Source organism: Kogia breviceps, chromosome 12 (genome assembly GCF_026419965.1).
Source record: "Kogia breviceps isolate mKogBre1 chromosome 12, mKogBre1 haplotype 1, whole genome shotgun sequence".
NCBI classification, from domain to species: Eukaryota; Metazoa; Chordata; class Mammalia; order Artiodactyla; family Physeteridae; genus Kogia; species Kogia breviceps.
In genome coordinates this window covers 93,659,210-93,674,290 of record NC_081321.1, presented here as the reverse complement: position 1 = coordinate 93,674,290, position 15,081 = coordinate 93,659,210, and the positions used below count along the sequence as shown (strand labels likewise).

The 15,081-nt window shown below is 48.5% G+C and overlaps 2 protein-coding genes across 3 annotated transcripts in view; one reads left to right on the top strand and one right to left on the bottom strand.

The window, feature by feature from the left end:
• The window catches only part of DDX17 (DEAD-box helicase 17), a 19,184-nt gene extending 15,309 nt beyond the window's left edge, over window positions 1–3,875 (top strand). For both annotated transcript variants that reach the window (XM_059081856.2, XM_059081855.2), the window contains exon 13: window positions 799–3,875. In XM_059081856.2, coding sequence (XP_058937839.1) covers window positions 799–1,304 — 506 coding nt within the window. In that variant the 3' untranslated portion in view covers window positions 1,305–3,875. The remainder of the gene's footprint in view (window positions 1–798) is intronic.
• On the bottom strand, window positions 3,873–15,081 carry KDELR3 (KDEL endoplasmic reticulum protein retention receptor 3). The gene is made up of 5 exons (XM_059081874.2): window positions 14,812–15,081; window positions 10,529–10,629; window positions 6,613–6,771; window positions 5,513–5,765; window positions 3,873–4,652 (listed from the first exon to the last, which is right to left on the bottom strand). Exons 1-5 carry the CDS (start codon window positions 14,900–14,902, stop codon window positions 4,612–4,614), a joined length of 645 nt encoding a protein of 214 aa, XP_058937857.1. The 5' UTR covers window positions 14,903–15,081; the 3' UTR covers window positions 3,873–4,611.

Below are 15,081 nucleotides of genomic sequence, written 5' to 3'. Positions count from 1 at the left end.
TTGCAAAATATAGTAGGATCTGGGTTTCCTGCCTATAAGTTTGATAGGTTTGATAGGATGTTTTCCCCCCACTTACTGTATGTTGAAGCTTTACATCAGAATTCCCTTCAAGGTTTTTAAAATGCAGTTGTTGTTTTTTTTTAAGTGCATTTGGAATTGAACTAGAAACCTGAACTTTTTCCCTAAAACTTGTGAGATGATTCTGATGCAGTTAGGTCTGCACAGCAGCATTTGAGAACCAGTGTGCACTAGTAGAGGATCCCTTCGTGGTCGTATGAACTTAGCTGCATGCCTTTTTTTGTTTTTTAAACCGTCCTTACCATTTTTCTTACATTTTTAAGAGTGTGTTTCTTGGTAATCCTCAAATAAAGAAAGGGCCTAAAAGGTGAGAAGTTGAATATCCTTTAATAATGTTTACCGTTCTTTTGAGTATAAAGTGCTGATTTGGAAGCTGGCCTAGCACTTAATTAAAGATCAAGAAAGAGGACTTCCCTGGTGGCGCAGTGGTTGAGAATCCGCCTGCCGATGCAGGGGACACGGGTTCGTGCCCCGGTCCGGGAAGATCCCATATACCGCAGAGCGGCTGGGCCCGTGATCCATGGCCGCTGAGCCTGTGCATCCGGAGCCTGCGCTCCTCAAAGGGAGAGGCCACAACAGTGAGAGGCCCGTGTACCACAAAAAAAAAAAAAAAAAAGATCAAGAAAGAATATTGAATACTTTTGTACTGAGAAGCATTTTTACATGTGGTTATGTTTGGATCACATATGTAGCATTGAAAATTCCTTGTGTCCTCATCAGGAGGTCGTTCTCGGTACCGGACCACTTCTTCAGCCAACAATCCCAATCTGATGTATCAGGATGAGTGTGACCGGAGGCTTCGAGGGGTCAAAGATGGTGGCCGGAGAGACTCTGCGAGCTATCGGGATCGTGGTGAAACCGATAGAGCCGGTTATGCTAACGGTAGTGGCTATGGAAGTCCAAATTCTGCCTTTGGAGCACAAGCAGGCCAATACACCTATGGTCAAGGCACCTATGGGGCAGCTGCTTATGGCACCAGTGGTTACACAGCCCAAGAATATGGTGCTGGCACTTATGGGGCCAGTAGCACCACCTCAACTGGGAGAAGTTCACAGAGCTCTAGCCAGCAGTTTAGTGGGATGGGCCGGTCTGGGCAGCAGCCACAGCCACTGATGTCACAACAGTTCGCACAGCCTCCGGGAGCTACCAATATGATAGGTTACATGGGGCAGACTGCCTACCAGTACCCACCCCCTCCTCCTCCCCCTCCTCCTTCACGTAAATGAAGCCACTCAGGTGGTAGTGACTTGTGCAGACTTAACTACATTTAAAGGAACGCTATCTTTTCCTTTTTTTCTTCTTCCCTTTTTCTTTCTTTTTAAATTTTTTTTCCCAACCATTGTGATTTGTCTTTCATGCAGATTAGTTAGAATTCACTGCCAGGTTTTTTCTGCCTGCCAAAATGATCCAGTCTGTAATAAGAGATTTTGTAAAAGTATATATATATGTATAGCCGACTGGAAGAGATTTTTTTCCCCGCAACTTCTTGCATGTTGAGGATGTTTGAGCTATTTTTCATCTTTAAAAGAAAAAGTAAGGTGTTAGGCCCTTTTGTGGGAGCCCGTTTTTTGTTGTCCTGAGTTGCGGTGGGGGGGGGCGGTTAGAGGGTTGAATTCTGCAGAAGAAGACGGCATCTGCTTTAAATTGCTCTCCTTACTGGAATAGAAAACCAAGAGGGAGTTCTGCACATTTCCTGTAATGCTTTTTAATGTTTTTTCAAGCTGGAACAGGGTTCCTCAGGCCTGATGAGTTTTTAAGACAGTGCTTTGCCATTGTCATTTTGGCTGATAGCTTGTTAAGTGCATTTGAGTTCTTTTAAAAATTCCTAATTGGCTTTGTCTCCCTTACACTCTGCCTTCCCCCTTCCCAATTACTGAAAAATAACCATTTTAGTTGTCAGGTTAGAAATTAAATTGCCGAGTCTTTTTTAAGTGTATCCTTTAAATTAAAAACCCCAAATGTTTATTGTAATGGTTAAATGTAGCATCTCAGCATCTGGGTGGAAGCTGCCTATTTTTCTTCCCCATATTACCAGGGACCATCTGTGAAATTCATTTTCCAACCAGACAGCTGCTGTGAGCAGAATGAACGTAAATGCTCACTGGAAATTTATGAACCAGCTCAGTACGCGTTCACCTGCGGAGTGAGAACCGCGTCTAATTATAAACAGTGTGCACTCCGTGGGCAGCTTTTCTCTTTAAACTCAGTATTTGCAGAGCTAGAGTAAAAGCAACCCTTTGCCAGCTACTCGGCCCCTTTGGCCAAGTTATCTTGAAGGGTCTTGAGGGTTTATTAAAAACTCTTACTCTCTTCATACTCCCGTTCTCTGCAGTGCTTTGTAACAGCTTTGGGGTGCAAAGTTTCTTCAGCATCCTTTTGCACTCAGCTTTTTACAGGTAGGTAGTGCTTAAGAAAAGTTACAGAGGACTAAAGTCCAAGTCCTTTTACTTTTCCTCCACCTGAAAGGTAGGTGAGATTGTCCCCTTTGTAGCAATACCAACCGTTTTACTGAGACTTCATATAGCAGATGGGCCTGGAAAGAATTTTCTGCTCGTGTGTTCACTGTAACAGGACAGGGAGATCAGACAGCCTCAGAAATATCTTCGTATCTAGTGTGGGACTTAATTTTTTAATACTGTTACCGATATTGTTCATTCACAGTGTAGTTAAAGGGGGGAGCCTCTGCTGCATTCTTTGGCTTAGCCCTGAGAGTGCTTGCTGGTTTGTAAGATCAAAATATCTAAATACTTGAGGTTTTGGTTTTTGTTTTCCTCTTGAAATTCTTCAGGGAGAGAGAAGGGATTGTTTCTGAGGGGTACTGAAAGTGTGGTTGAATGTGCGGCATACAGGTAGGTTGTCAGCATAAGCTGAAATGTATGCGTGTGAGAACTGGGACATCTCCCCCCACCCACACCCCCCACTTTCTTCTTTCTTAACTTCTTTTTCTCCTCCTCATAGAAGTTGAGGCTGAGGGAGGATGGTAGGCACAGGAAAAACATGGCAACACCGCTCTGTGCTTTTAAACCAAAGTGTCCCCCCCCAAAAAAAAGTTCGTCTAAGCACTGATTAGTCCATTGTAGGCATTTTTTTCTACACCAAAATTCTGATTTGATTTTTTTTTTTTTTTTTTTTTTTTTTTTTAACACAAAGGTGCCACCACAGTGGGTGTCCTACCCTACTCTCTTGCAAGTCTTGAAAGCATCCCTTTGCGGGAAAGGTCTCTGGGCAAGCAAGCAGTATTTGGTCTGCTGCTTGCTTTCCTTTTTCCACCAGGGATGTTGTAATCATAAAGTCAAAGTAACAGCATATCCCAAACTCAAAAGCTATTGTGGCCTGAGCACAGCTGGAATCCAGTCGTTTTCCCTGTGTAGCTCCGAGCCAAGTCTTCTGCCACTCGTACCTCAGGTTCTGTCTTGGCTTCAGAACGCGAGCAGAAGAATCCTCATTTGAAGCTAATGATTGTAGTCATGATTGAAACTCATTTAGGGAAAGGATTTCCATATTAAGCTGTGGGGCTGCTTCTCCCCAGTCCCCTCCCTAACAATTCATTGTGTGGACTTCTCTCATCTAAAAGGTTGGTGGCTTTTGCTTGGGATCAGTGCTCTCTCTATTTATGTCCTTGCTGGTTTCTGAACACATTCCTGTTGCGTTAAGACTTGAAAGATTTGTAGATGTATGATGTTCAGGCACAGGATGCTAAGAGCTCAAGAGCTTATGTTACTATTCTTAGCTTGTAAATTGTCCTTTTGATACCATCTTGTTTCTTTTGTAGGTATAAATAAAACACTTGACAATAAGGTGTGAGATTTTTATTGCTTAAAAAATTCTGACTACAGGCCAGTGACAGTCTCTTTAAGAGTTTTTATTTGCTTCAAGACCATGTTGGTTGACTAACACCTTAGTTAGCACCTAAAAATGTGAAAGGGGTGGCGGGATTAATTGTTCTTAGTGCACAAATTTGAGTCACGAAGCAACAAGACAGTACCTAGTAGGTAAAGCCTGGGGTATTTGTTTCCTCATATTTCCCACCTGTCATATCACCTGTGTATCTTGACTCCCTAAACTTGATGGTCTCCTACCTGGAAGGTGAAAATTAATCACAACAGTACACTCCTGATACTTAGGAGTGTCTGTGATCTTCATTTGGGGCTTTTGCCTTATACACAGCAGGGTACATTTCCAGATTGGGATTGGCTGTTCCTTAGCATGAGTCTCACACTAGGGCCTTAGAGAGCAATAGTTGACTTGATCCATTCATGAGTTAAACACGTAAGGTTTTTATGATGGTCCAGTTGACATTGTGAGGGTACCATACTTATGTAATTGGCCCAAGTTTTAATTACCTCTATAAGGGGGATACTGATGAGATGGTCTTCTAGATAGAATGATCAGCGCTTTGCTGAATTCCACACTAAACATTTTTCTGACTTCAGTTTTAACATTTGGTCTCAGTCACGTAAAAGTCACCCAGGAGAACACTTGACATAGTTTGCTTCGTGTCCATGTTAAGGTGTAGAACATCTCTGAGGACCTTCAAATTGGCATTGGAAGACTTAACTTCTTTCCTTTAAGGACTAGAAGAAAATGACTGAAATTAGAATCTATCGTGAAAGGACTCCTTTATAACTTTGTGCATAATCTTAGTATCTAATGCCTAGTTCACAGTATGTATTCAGATGGTAAAGCCGAGGGGAAACATCTCTGCAGGTTAACTACACGTTCACTGACCCCGTCTTGGACACTGATGCCATTCACCCCCCTGTTGGCAGGCCATGAATCTAGCAGTTGTCCTCAATTTCTTTATTTCACATCTCACACCCGGTGCATTGACAGTTCCTATCAACTCCACTCTCGAGAAATGCCCCTGTGTCTTTCCACTGATGACCACGTCCTGGACAATTCCAACTGCTCCATAACATCTCCCCGCTTTGGCTGCTTTTTACTCTACACAGCAGCTGGCGGATTGGTTTTCAGATGACCCCAGTCGCCGCCGTTTGTGGTTAGAATGCAATGTGAATGCCTTACCCCGACTTAACTGAGGCCCTAGGTGATTGATCGTGGTTGACCTGCCATATCTAGGTTTACAGTTGACTGTACTAGCCTTTTTGTCCTTTATCATACCAAGCTGGTTCCTGCCTTGGGGCTTACACGTAGGCTGTTCTCTGGAATGTATTTGTCCTATATTTTCCTAGCCCAAGTATTTTGTCAAATGTTATTTCATAGCTGTCTTCCCTGTATACTGCGTAGTACCTAAAATATCCTACTGGTCTGTATTATTTTTTCATGGCACAGAGTTTCCTGAAGACATTTGTCTTCCCATGTTAGAATATAAGCACCATGGGGGGCACACAGACTTGCCTCTGTTCACTTCCATATCCACTGAATGGATTGGTAACTGAGACAGTACCAGCAACGCTGTTCTCGCAGCACCTACCTTTGGTCACATACAAGTAGAAGAAGTCACAGTAGAAGATGGTTTGTACTACTCCAGACACCACTGCAATTTGGTCATAGAAATTCTCAGTCTGGTACCGCCTGATCCAGTTAGCCAAGTAGAGGGCCCGGTATAGCCCAAGAAAGAACAGGTAATGAGTAGTAATGGTCTCAGCCTCTCCAGTCTTGCTGATCATGAAGAGCTGGGGCAGGATGGCCACTGATTCCAGGTAGATAGAGAAAGTCCAGAGGATCTGAGCCAAAGAGAAGTAGCCAGAGGAGGCTGGTCAAGAAGGGGCCATCTTTCGAATTTAGTTACTAAAATGATGTTTATTGGAGAGAATACAGTGAAGCAAAAGAATTTTTTTTAAGATGAACTAGTTCACCATTTATTCAGGTCTTATTTACTTGCCGCTCGGCGTGGCTTGCAGAACCTTAGTTCCCCAACCAGGGATTGAACCCGGGCCATGGCAGAAAGCCAGAATCCTAACCATTAGTCTACCAGGGAACTCCGAGAATCATGTTCTTGAAATTTCTAAATATTCTCATCAGTGTATTATCATTCCACCCCTTTCTCTGTACATAAAAAATATTTTTAAGAGATTCAAGCGTACTGCTTTTTTCACAAGCATGAATGTTGCTATAGAACATAATTTTTAATTGTTGCAGAATTCTATCATACAAACTTGCTTTAATTGAGGCTGTGGTTTCTCAAAATGGACTCAATGAACACCAGCATCAGAATCTCCTGAGATGCTTGTTGCCCCAAAGATTCTTGGGTCAGAGGCCAGACCTGAGCTGAAATCTGGGTCTGGACTGTGCTCTAATATCCACTAATCACCAGTTGGACAGAGGGTCTTAGTCTTAAGTGGTGCTGTGATGCCTGCCTTGTTTATGAACATGACTATTTAGATGTGCCCATTTTCAAGAGGAGTACTGTCAATAGCTTATTGGCAATTTCTAAACTTATAACAACAATACCAGAGTAATGGCCATGGTTGTGGCAGAAAGGTAGCCCAGACTTTACCAAGGGTCCAGAGGTAAGGACTTTAGGGAGTGTGTTTACCTTTGGGAATTAGTACCCTGTGTCCCTTCCCTTACCTCCAGAGGAGTGAAACTGTAGTTTTCAAGGAAGGAGAGGCCAATGACTGGGACCAGAAGAAACTCCAGGCGGAATGTGTCATTCTCACTGTCAAATGTTTTCCGGAATTTCCCATAGATCATGTACACTGTGACATAGGCACAGAGGAGAAAAACCACCTAAAAAGGGAGAGAGACACATGGGAATCGATAGTCATTTCCCAACCTATTTGCTGGGCTTCAAAGCCACCCTGAGTTGGGACCTACCAAACCCAAGGGCTAGTGTTCTGCCTTAAGGTGGAAAAGGTGAAGTGTGCTTGCACATTTCTCTTGGGCCAATGAACCTAGAATCTGAAGCTAATGACCTTTTTGTTAAGTAACTCCATGCTTCTAACTGGGACTGATAGTGCTACCATGAAGACTCAAAGGTACCCAGGCGTCCTCTCACTGTGGAATGTTAGGCAAAAAAAACCAGAACTGGTCTTTGTCGGGGGGCTTAGCGGCATTCCATGGCTCTTTTATTATTTTTTAAATTTATTTTTGGCTGCATTGGGTCTTCGTTGCTGTGCACAGGCTTTCTCTAGTTGTGGCGAGTGGGGGCTACTCCTCGTTGTGGTGCGCGGGCCTCTTGTTGTGGTGGCTTCTCTTGTTGCGGAGAACAGGCTCTAGGTGTGCGGGCTTCAGGAGTTGTGGCTCGAGGGCTCTAGAACGCAGGCTCAGTAGTTGTGGCGCACGGGCTTAGTTGCCCCGCGGCATGTGGGATCTTCCTGGACCAGGGCTCGAACCCGTGTCCCCTGCATTGGCAAGCGGATTCTTAACCACTGCGCCACCAGCGAAGCCCCCAGGGCTCTTTTAAAGCCTCAACTTCCCGGATCTGCATCAGTGACTTGAGAGCATTCTTCCACAAAGACTTGAATCAGTTGACCCATCAATCCTTCAGAAAAGTGCTCTTTTGGGCTTCCCTGGTGGCGCAGTGGTTGAGAGTCCGCCTGCCGATGCGGGGGAAATGGGTTCGTGCCCCGACCCGGGAAGATCCCACGTGCCGCGGAGCGGCTGGGCCCGTGAGCCATGGCCGCTGAGCCTGCGTGTCCAGAGCCTGTGCCCCGCAACTGGAGAGGCCACAACATGAGAGGCCCGCATACCACAAAAAAAAAAAAAAAAAATTGCTCTTTTTCTAACTACAGTAGCTGTCCTCTAGCATATAATGGTTTTATGACCTGGCCTCTAAGGTAGGCCAGAGGCTCTCAAACTTGAATGTGCGTCAAAATCATATAGATGGCTGCCCCTTCCCCTGCCCCCAGAGTTTCTGACTTAGTAGGTTTGAGCGAGCCTGAGAATTTTGCGTTTCTAGCAAGTTTGTATGTGATACTGCTCTGCTGCTCCAGGACAGAAAACTAATGTTTGCACTTCAAAACTCAGGTTATTTCTTCAAAGTCTTTTCTCACCAGAACGAGGCACACATGCTCTGTGTCACCATATCCCCATGTAAAAATACTCATTGCTGCTTGTGAGCACATGTTCTGTAAATGTCTGTGCACCAGTCTGTCTCCCCTAGGAGAGGAGATTCCATAAGCGGGTCCATGCCCTGTCCACCTCTGAATCTAACTCAGGGCCCAGCACAAAACAAATGCTGGAATGAGTGAATGAATCAAAGAAATGGAGATCACTTCTTCATTTCACAAATTTGGAAACTGGCCTCTTTGAGGATCTGAGACCTCATTCAGCCATGGCACGGGCTGGGTTTACAATCCCTGCCAGGACTGCCCAAGTCAGACCCTTGGGCAGAGAAATAAACTAAGCAGGTTGTGTTTGCTACTTCTTTGCTGGATTTAAGGAGACAGTGATTTCAGGACCTCAGACTGAAGTTCACACTGAGTTCAACACCGCACAAGTAACAGCATCCTCCATTCCACCAATCCCAGGAACAATATGCCCAGAATCCCAAAGGGACATCCCTGATACAGAGAAAGAAAACTCACTTTCGGTTAAATATCTTCTGGGTGCTAGGTACATTACACAGATTATCTCATGTCATCTTCACAATAGCCCTGCAAGATAGGTAGGATTCCGCCCATGTAGCTTTTTTTCCTTAAAAACAGGACTCCTATTAGACAATGTGCCATCTAAAAACTAATTTCCCAGCTTCCTTTGCAGATAAGGATGGTCAGTGACATGTAGATGGAAGTCACTGGAAAGCTCTTTAAAAAGGGCTTACCCGGCTGACAGGCACCCTATTGCTCTTTCTCCCCTTCCTCCTCCTTCCCGTCCTGAACGTGATGTGATGGTAGGAGCTCTAGCACCTATTTTGTGACCCTGAGGCAAACCTGAGGATAGATATCACATTCAGGACTAGCTATATCATTTGCAGGGCTTCTTGTTAAAAAATAAGTATTTCAAAATGGCAACAGCAAAGCATTAAACCAAGCATGGGGCCCTTCTGAGCAACTGCACAGGTAACAAGCTCAAGTGCTGGTTACACTAAAGCTGGCAGAGCAGAAAGTTAAAAGGAGATGCCATCCCAGCCCTAGACTACGCACTTCCAGATTTTGTGTTATGAATGAGATAAAAATAAATCCTTACCTTATCAAAATAACTCAAGTCTCTGTTACCAGCATCCAAATCGCTACATCCCACTTTACTGACGCTGAAACCTGGGCTCCTTCCACTAAACTGTGTTGGATGCTTGGTTAAAATCTCAGAAAATGTCTCATCCCAACCAAACCTCAAAGCTATGGCCCAGGGCTGAGAGATGCTCAGTTTCTCCGTCTATAAAACAGGACCAAGCTTCAAAGCAACAGCTTCCCTCCCATGGCAAAAATGAATCCAAACTGTTCACCTGGATCATCTGCCCTCACCCAGCCCTCTATCGGCACCCCTACCACCAGCAGGTAGCCCTCGCCTGCTGAGCTCCCACCGTGCCTGCCTTCTGTCTGTCTGTCTTTTTTTTTTTTTTTTTTTTTTTGTGGTACGCGGGCGTCTCACTGTTGTGGCCTCTTCCGTTGCGGAGCACAGGTTCCAGACGAGCAGGCTCAGCGGCCATGGCCCACAGGCCTAGCCGCTCCGCGGCATGTGGGATCCTCCCGGACCGGGGCACGAACCCCTTTCCCCTGCATCGGCAGGCAGACTCTCAACCGCTGCGCCACCAGGGAAGCCCGACTGTCTGTCCTTTGAATACACCAAGCTTGTTCCTGTCTTGGGGGTCTTTGCATCAGCTATTCCATCTGCTTAGAATGCTCCTCCTCTGGGCTTCATTCCCTGTGTCACTCAGATCTCAGCTTACATGTCACCTCTTCAGAGAGGCCCTTCCTGATGACACTCCCTAAATAGCTCCCTAGTCGTTCTCTATCATGTAACCCTGTTTTTAAAACTTCTTTCATTATAATTGAAGGAAACATCGTCCTATTTTACTTATTTGCATAGCCTTATCCCTAACCAGTTTTTCTTATTTGTTTTATTATCTGTCTCCCTGGTTAGAATGTAGGTTCCGTGAGTATAGGTGCCTCATATATCTCCTTCAGGTACCTAGCTCACAGTGGGTGCTCAATAAATAATTGTCAGATAAATGGACGAATAAGTTCTCTGAAAGCTCAGGGTACCGTGTTTGATTTTTTGCTTATTTTTTAACCATTATAACAGCTAACCTTTATTGAGTTTTTAACATATGACAGCTCTTGTGTATTTACATTTATTACCTCGTTTAACTTTCACAACAAAATCCTCTGAGGTAAGTACACCTATTCTTCATTTTGTAGAGGAGGAAACCAAGGTGCACAGAGGCCAGAAGACTTGCCCAAGCCCAGGTCCCACAGCTGCTAACAGCAAAGCCAGGATTCAAATCCAGGTCTGCCTGGCTCCACAGCCCGAGTCCCCAAGTATACTGTCTCACCGTCTGGGGGGTGCTTGGCAGCCCCCCACCATGGCTGCCCATCCCCCTTACCTTCATTACCGTGTTGTAGATGGAGATGAAGTTGGTGAACAGGTCCAGGTACCTGGTGGTGAAGACGAGGGCGAAAAGGATCTGGCTCTTCCCAGAGATGCCTGTAGCCGGATGGGGACAGGAGACAATAAGAACACAGACGGCCAGGCTCACACACGCTCGAGAAGCCCAGAGCCTGAGCTGGAAAGTCCTCCAGTGTCCACTTCATAATGACACCCTGTCCAGGACACTGTCACCCTCAGAGGATCAGGAAACACCCCTTCCCATTGGGTCACTTGAGTCCATTACTCTCATTAGGCTGTAATCTGTCACCCAGTCTCCAAATCGAGACATGAACACCAAGTTCCCAGGGCCCCCGTGCGTGCCTGCCTTGGTTCCTGCTCTGGGGAGGGCGTGGGGGTGGGGGGAGTCAGGCTTGCAGGGGACAGTGTCAAGGCTCCTCTTTGCTCTACCCCCAGGGTTCCACTGACAATCCCCAGAGCTCCATCTTTTGGAGAACAACTCACCGACTCTACAAGGTGCTGATTCACCAGGGAGACCACAGCAGGTGGAGGAAGGCACAGGGCCAGGGGAGCATTCTATTTTATTTTTCCAAATTTTAAAGATTAAAAAAGCTTTTCTTCTAGTTATAAAGGTTATGACTATTTTTACTCATTGTAAAACAAAAACCAGATAATACATAGAGATGTACATTTAAAAGTAACAACCACCTGAATCCCAAAGTCTGAGCGTGCGATCTTCCAGATCTCTGTTGGTGCACACATACACACGACACATATGTGCACGTATGACACATATGGACGCATCAAGTTGACAAAACTGGGGTCGTGCTTTCCATGCTATTTCCTCATCTGCTTTGGTCTCTTTAAACTTTTTATTTTGAAACAATTTTAGATTTACAGAAGAGTTGTAAAGACAGTACAGTCCTACCCTTCACCCAGCTTCCCCTAATGGTAACACCGTGCATAATCACGGAACATTTGCCAAAACTAAGAAACTGACATTGGTATAGCACTATTGACTGAACTCCAGACTTGTCACATTTTCCCACTGATGCCCTTTTTCTGTTCCAGGATCTAATCCAGTAATCGAGTCTACATTTAGCCATCATGCTCCTTAGTCAACTTTTGCCCACTTTTGATACATCGTGGAGGTGGTTCCTGGGTAAAAGCAAGCAGCTGCCCTGCCTCCCATGTCTCTTGCCCCATTAGGCCCACAGCAGTCTGGATACTTCACCAAAGCACTCCCATGGTCCCTGATGCCCACGTTTCTGCATCCAAACGTCAACTCTATCTCACCCACCCAACTCCTCCAGAGCCAGCTGAGCACTCCGTCTATCCCAACCACACCTTTCTCCAGGTTTCTGTGACTGTCCACGCTGCCGGCTTCTCACCTCCTCTGGCCACTCCTGTCCTCCTCAACACATAATCCTCAGAGGGCTACCTCTCTTCTCCCTCTGTCCCTTTGCCATCCCATCCCCCACACAAGGGACCCTCTGGCTCCAGACTCTCCTTGGATCTCTGACCTATATATTCCTCTCTGACTGAATCTACCGTCTCCCCTTGAACCCCTCCTTCTCCTGTCTTCTGTCCTTCTGCTGCCACCATCATCCCCTTTGTGCTCAAGGTAGAAAACCAAGAGCCATCCTTGAGCCTCTCTCACCTTTGTCCCCTCACCCCTGGATTTTATTCTATGATGGATCTACTGGGGAGTTTGACACCAAGAAGTGACATTACCAGATTCAGGGTTTGATTCCTTTGTATGCCTGATCTGTGCCTTTTCTAATTATTCCTCTGGTGAGGGACATTTTGGGGAGAGGGGACAATTCTAACGACTGAGGATGAACACTGCTGAAGCCCCTAATATTCTGGAGAGGGCTGGGTCCACTTGCCAGCTTTGCTCCCAGTATGGCAACCCTGAGCCTCATACTCCTCACCTGTAAAATGGGGCAGGACTGACGTGAGGACTAAATAGGATTCGATGAGAACCCGAGTGCCTCCCTGGGGGTCTGGCAGTGGGTCTGGCTGTGGGTGAAGGCGCCCCCTGGGGGAAGGGGTCGGAGTCCAGGAGGCAATACTGATCCAGCTTGGAGCTATGCCTTTCGTTACGCCATATCCCTGAGCCCTCACTGAGGTCTGGCCAGGGGGGTCCTCAGCCCCATTCAGGAGTGTCCAGGAGGCGGCTCTAGTCGGGGCTGCTTGGCTACCCCCTCACTCGGCCTTTCCCCACCCCTCCCCTCTTTCCTTCCCCAGCCTGCCAGGCCCCTGGGCTTCACTCACATTTTCCTTAGCTCTTTGGGAGCCCTGGAGGTCTTGAGCACAATGGTTTTTTTTCACACTGTTTTGAAAGCAGTGAATAATTTCCACCAAAGCAAGCTGCGCAGGGAGACCCCAGGACATAGAGGAGAACAAGAGCCAGGACCCACTGGCCAGCTACAGACCTCCTGCCATTTGACAGATGGGAAAACTGAGGCCCAAGGTTACACAGTGAGTCCCTGGCAGAGCAAGAATGAAGCTCTGGTCTCCTGCCTTCGGGGCTGGGTCACAGGGGTGTCACACCAGGCCCTGCTCCTCGGGGCTGACGGGCCGGCATCCAGGAACCTCACCCACTCCGTTCTCAACCAGGCCTGTGCTGACTCCTCTCCGCACACACACAGGCCCCACCGCTCACCCACCCTTTCCTTTTCCCATAGCACTTCGCTTCCCTGACAAACCGTATCATTTACTCGGTTGCTACCACTGTAGCTGGTTGGCGGTCTCCCACTGATAGATTCAGCTCCACCAGGCCAGGATCTCTGCCTGGTACCCGGTTATATCCCAGGTGCCTGGTACAATGCCTGGCGGAGTGGGATAGGGAACAGAGCCCCCTCCTGGTCATGGCTGCTCACCCCGTCCAGGGCCCTCCGTGGCAGGGACAGGTCCAGCCTAGATTCTTCCTCTCACTGGAGCCCCTCTCAGAGCTCCTGGCCCACTTGCCCCGAGTGGGAACCTGAGGGCCCGTGAGTGCCTATTTCCCTGGAGACCCCACACCCGAATGGCCTCCAGGTCTGGAATCACTCTCTCCGCAATGACCTCACACCAGCACCCACCTCTCACCCCCACCAAGCGCCCTGGGCTGGCAGCCTCCACGATGCTCTCTCTGCTTCCTCTCTCAGCCTCTCCACCCAGAGTCCCCTTCCGAGCCCCCTCCCCTGCTCCCGAACTTTCCTTGGCTTCCAGTCCCAAATCCCTACTTGACAGACCAGGCCCTTTCACATATGACCACCCACCCCCCTGGACTCATCTCCCTCCTGGACCACCCCGAAATCGGGCTGCTCACCATTCCTGGGACATGCCCTGCCCTCTGTGACACGAGACACCCTTCCTGGGTGACACCCTGCCTGTCCTCCAGGACCCAGCACAGAGCTGCTCCCTCCATGAAGCCTTCAGGGGTCCACTCTGCCTCCCCGGCGCCCACAAGGAGCCTGGGCACCTCTCTGTATCCCCCTCACCCCAGTGCCAAGCACAGGGCAGGTGCCTCCAGGACACCAGTGGACAAAGATGGCTGCAGGCAGCTCGGGCAGCCTCTTAATACACTGGGTCTGTTTGGCCCCCACCAGTCCAGCCCTGAAACGTCTCCAACCCCCTAGCAGGGCGGCCAGACTGCTGGGCAAAAGGGGGACCCCCTCCCGCCCTCTCTGGGCTTCTGCTCACGGGCAGCTCCATGCCCACCTGGGCCTGGCTGGTGCCCCTCCTGCCACATCATAGCCGCCTGAGGCACAGGCTGGGGAGGAAAGAGGGCCCAACTTGGGGGAAGGGGGGAAGTTGGGGAGGGGGAGGGGAGAGTGGTGGGGGCAGGAAAAGAGAAGACCTTGAGGGTCTGGAGCCGCTTCCTGTGTGTGCACCTCCCTCTCCCCCGCGTCCCCGTCCCCACCCTGGGTGGGGGCAGAGAGAACAATGGGCCCCAAGGGCTGCTGTTCCTGGGCAGCAAACGGGGTGTCACCTCCTCCTTATCCCCCTCCTCTTCCAACTAGCAGTGGCAACGCCAAGCAGGGGAGAGAGGGGGTCAATGAGGGCGCAAGCCCATCCTCCCTCCGGAAATTCCGCGGGTCCTTTTTCTGTGATATGGTACAATTTTAAGTTTTCTTTGGAAGCTGAGCTGCACAAAAACAGTTTCAAGCACCCCCAAGCCGAAGTTCCCACCCTCAACAGACATTCAGGAGGCTCCCCGTAAGCCCTGCAGCAGGGGCGTGGGGCTGGCCCTCCGCCCCCGGGGCCCCACCTCCCGCCCGGAGCGCCCCTCACCCGTGCAGCACTTGGAGCGCCAGATCTTCCCCAGGAGCAAGATCATGGCCAGGAGATGGCTCAGGTCGCCCAGGATACGAAACACGTTCATGGTCCGGCCCGCTCTCAGTCAACTCCTGGGAAACTTTCTGGCGGGCGAGGCGGATGCCACGTCCCCGGCCCCGGCCTCTGGGTCCCGCGCCCCCGAGCTCCGCGCTCCCGCCCGGGCGCCGCCGCTCCGCCAGCGCGCTCTTGGCGGGGCGGTGACGTGGCCGATCCTGCCGCCGCACC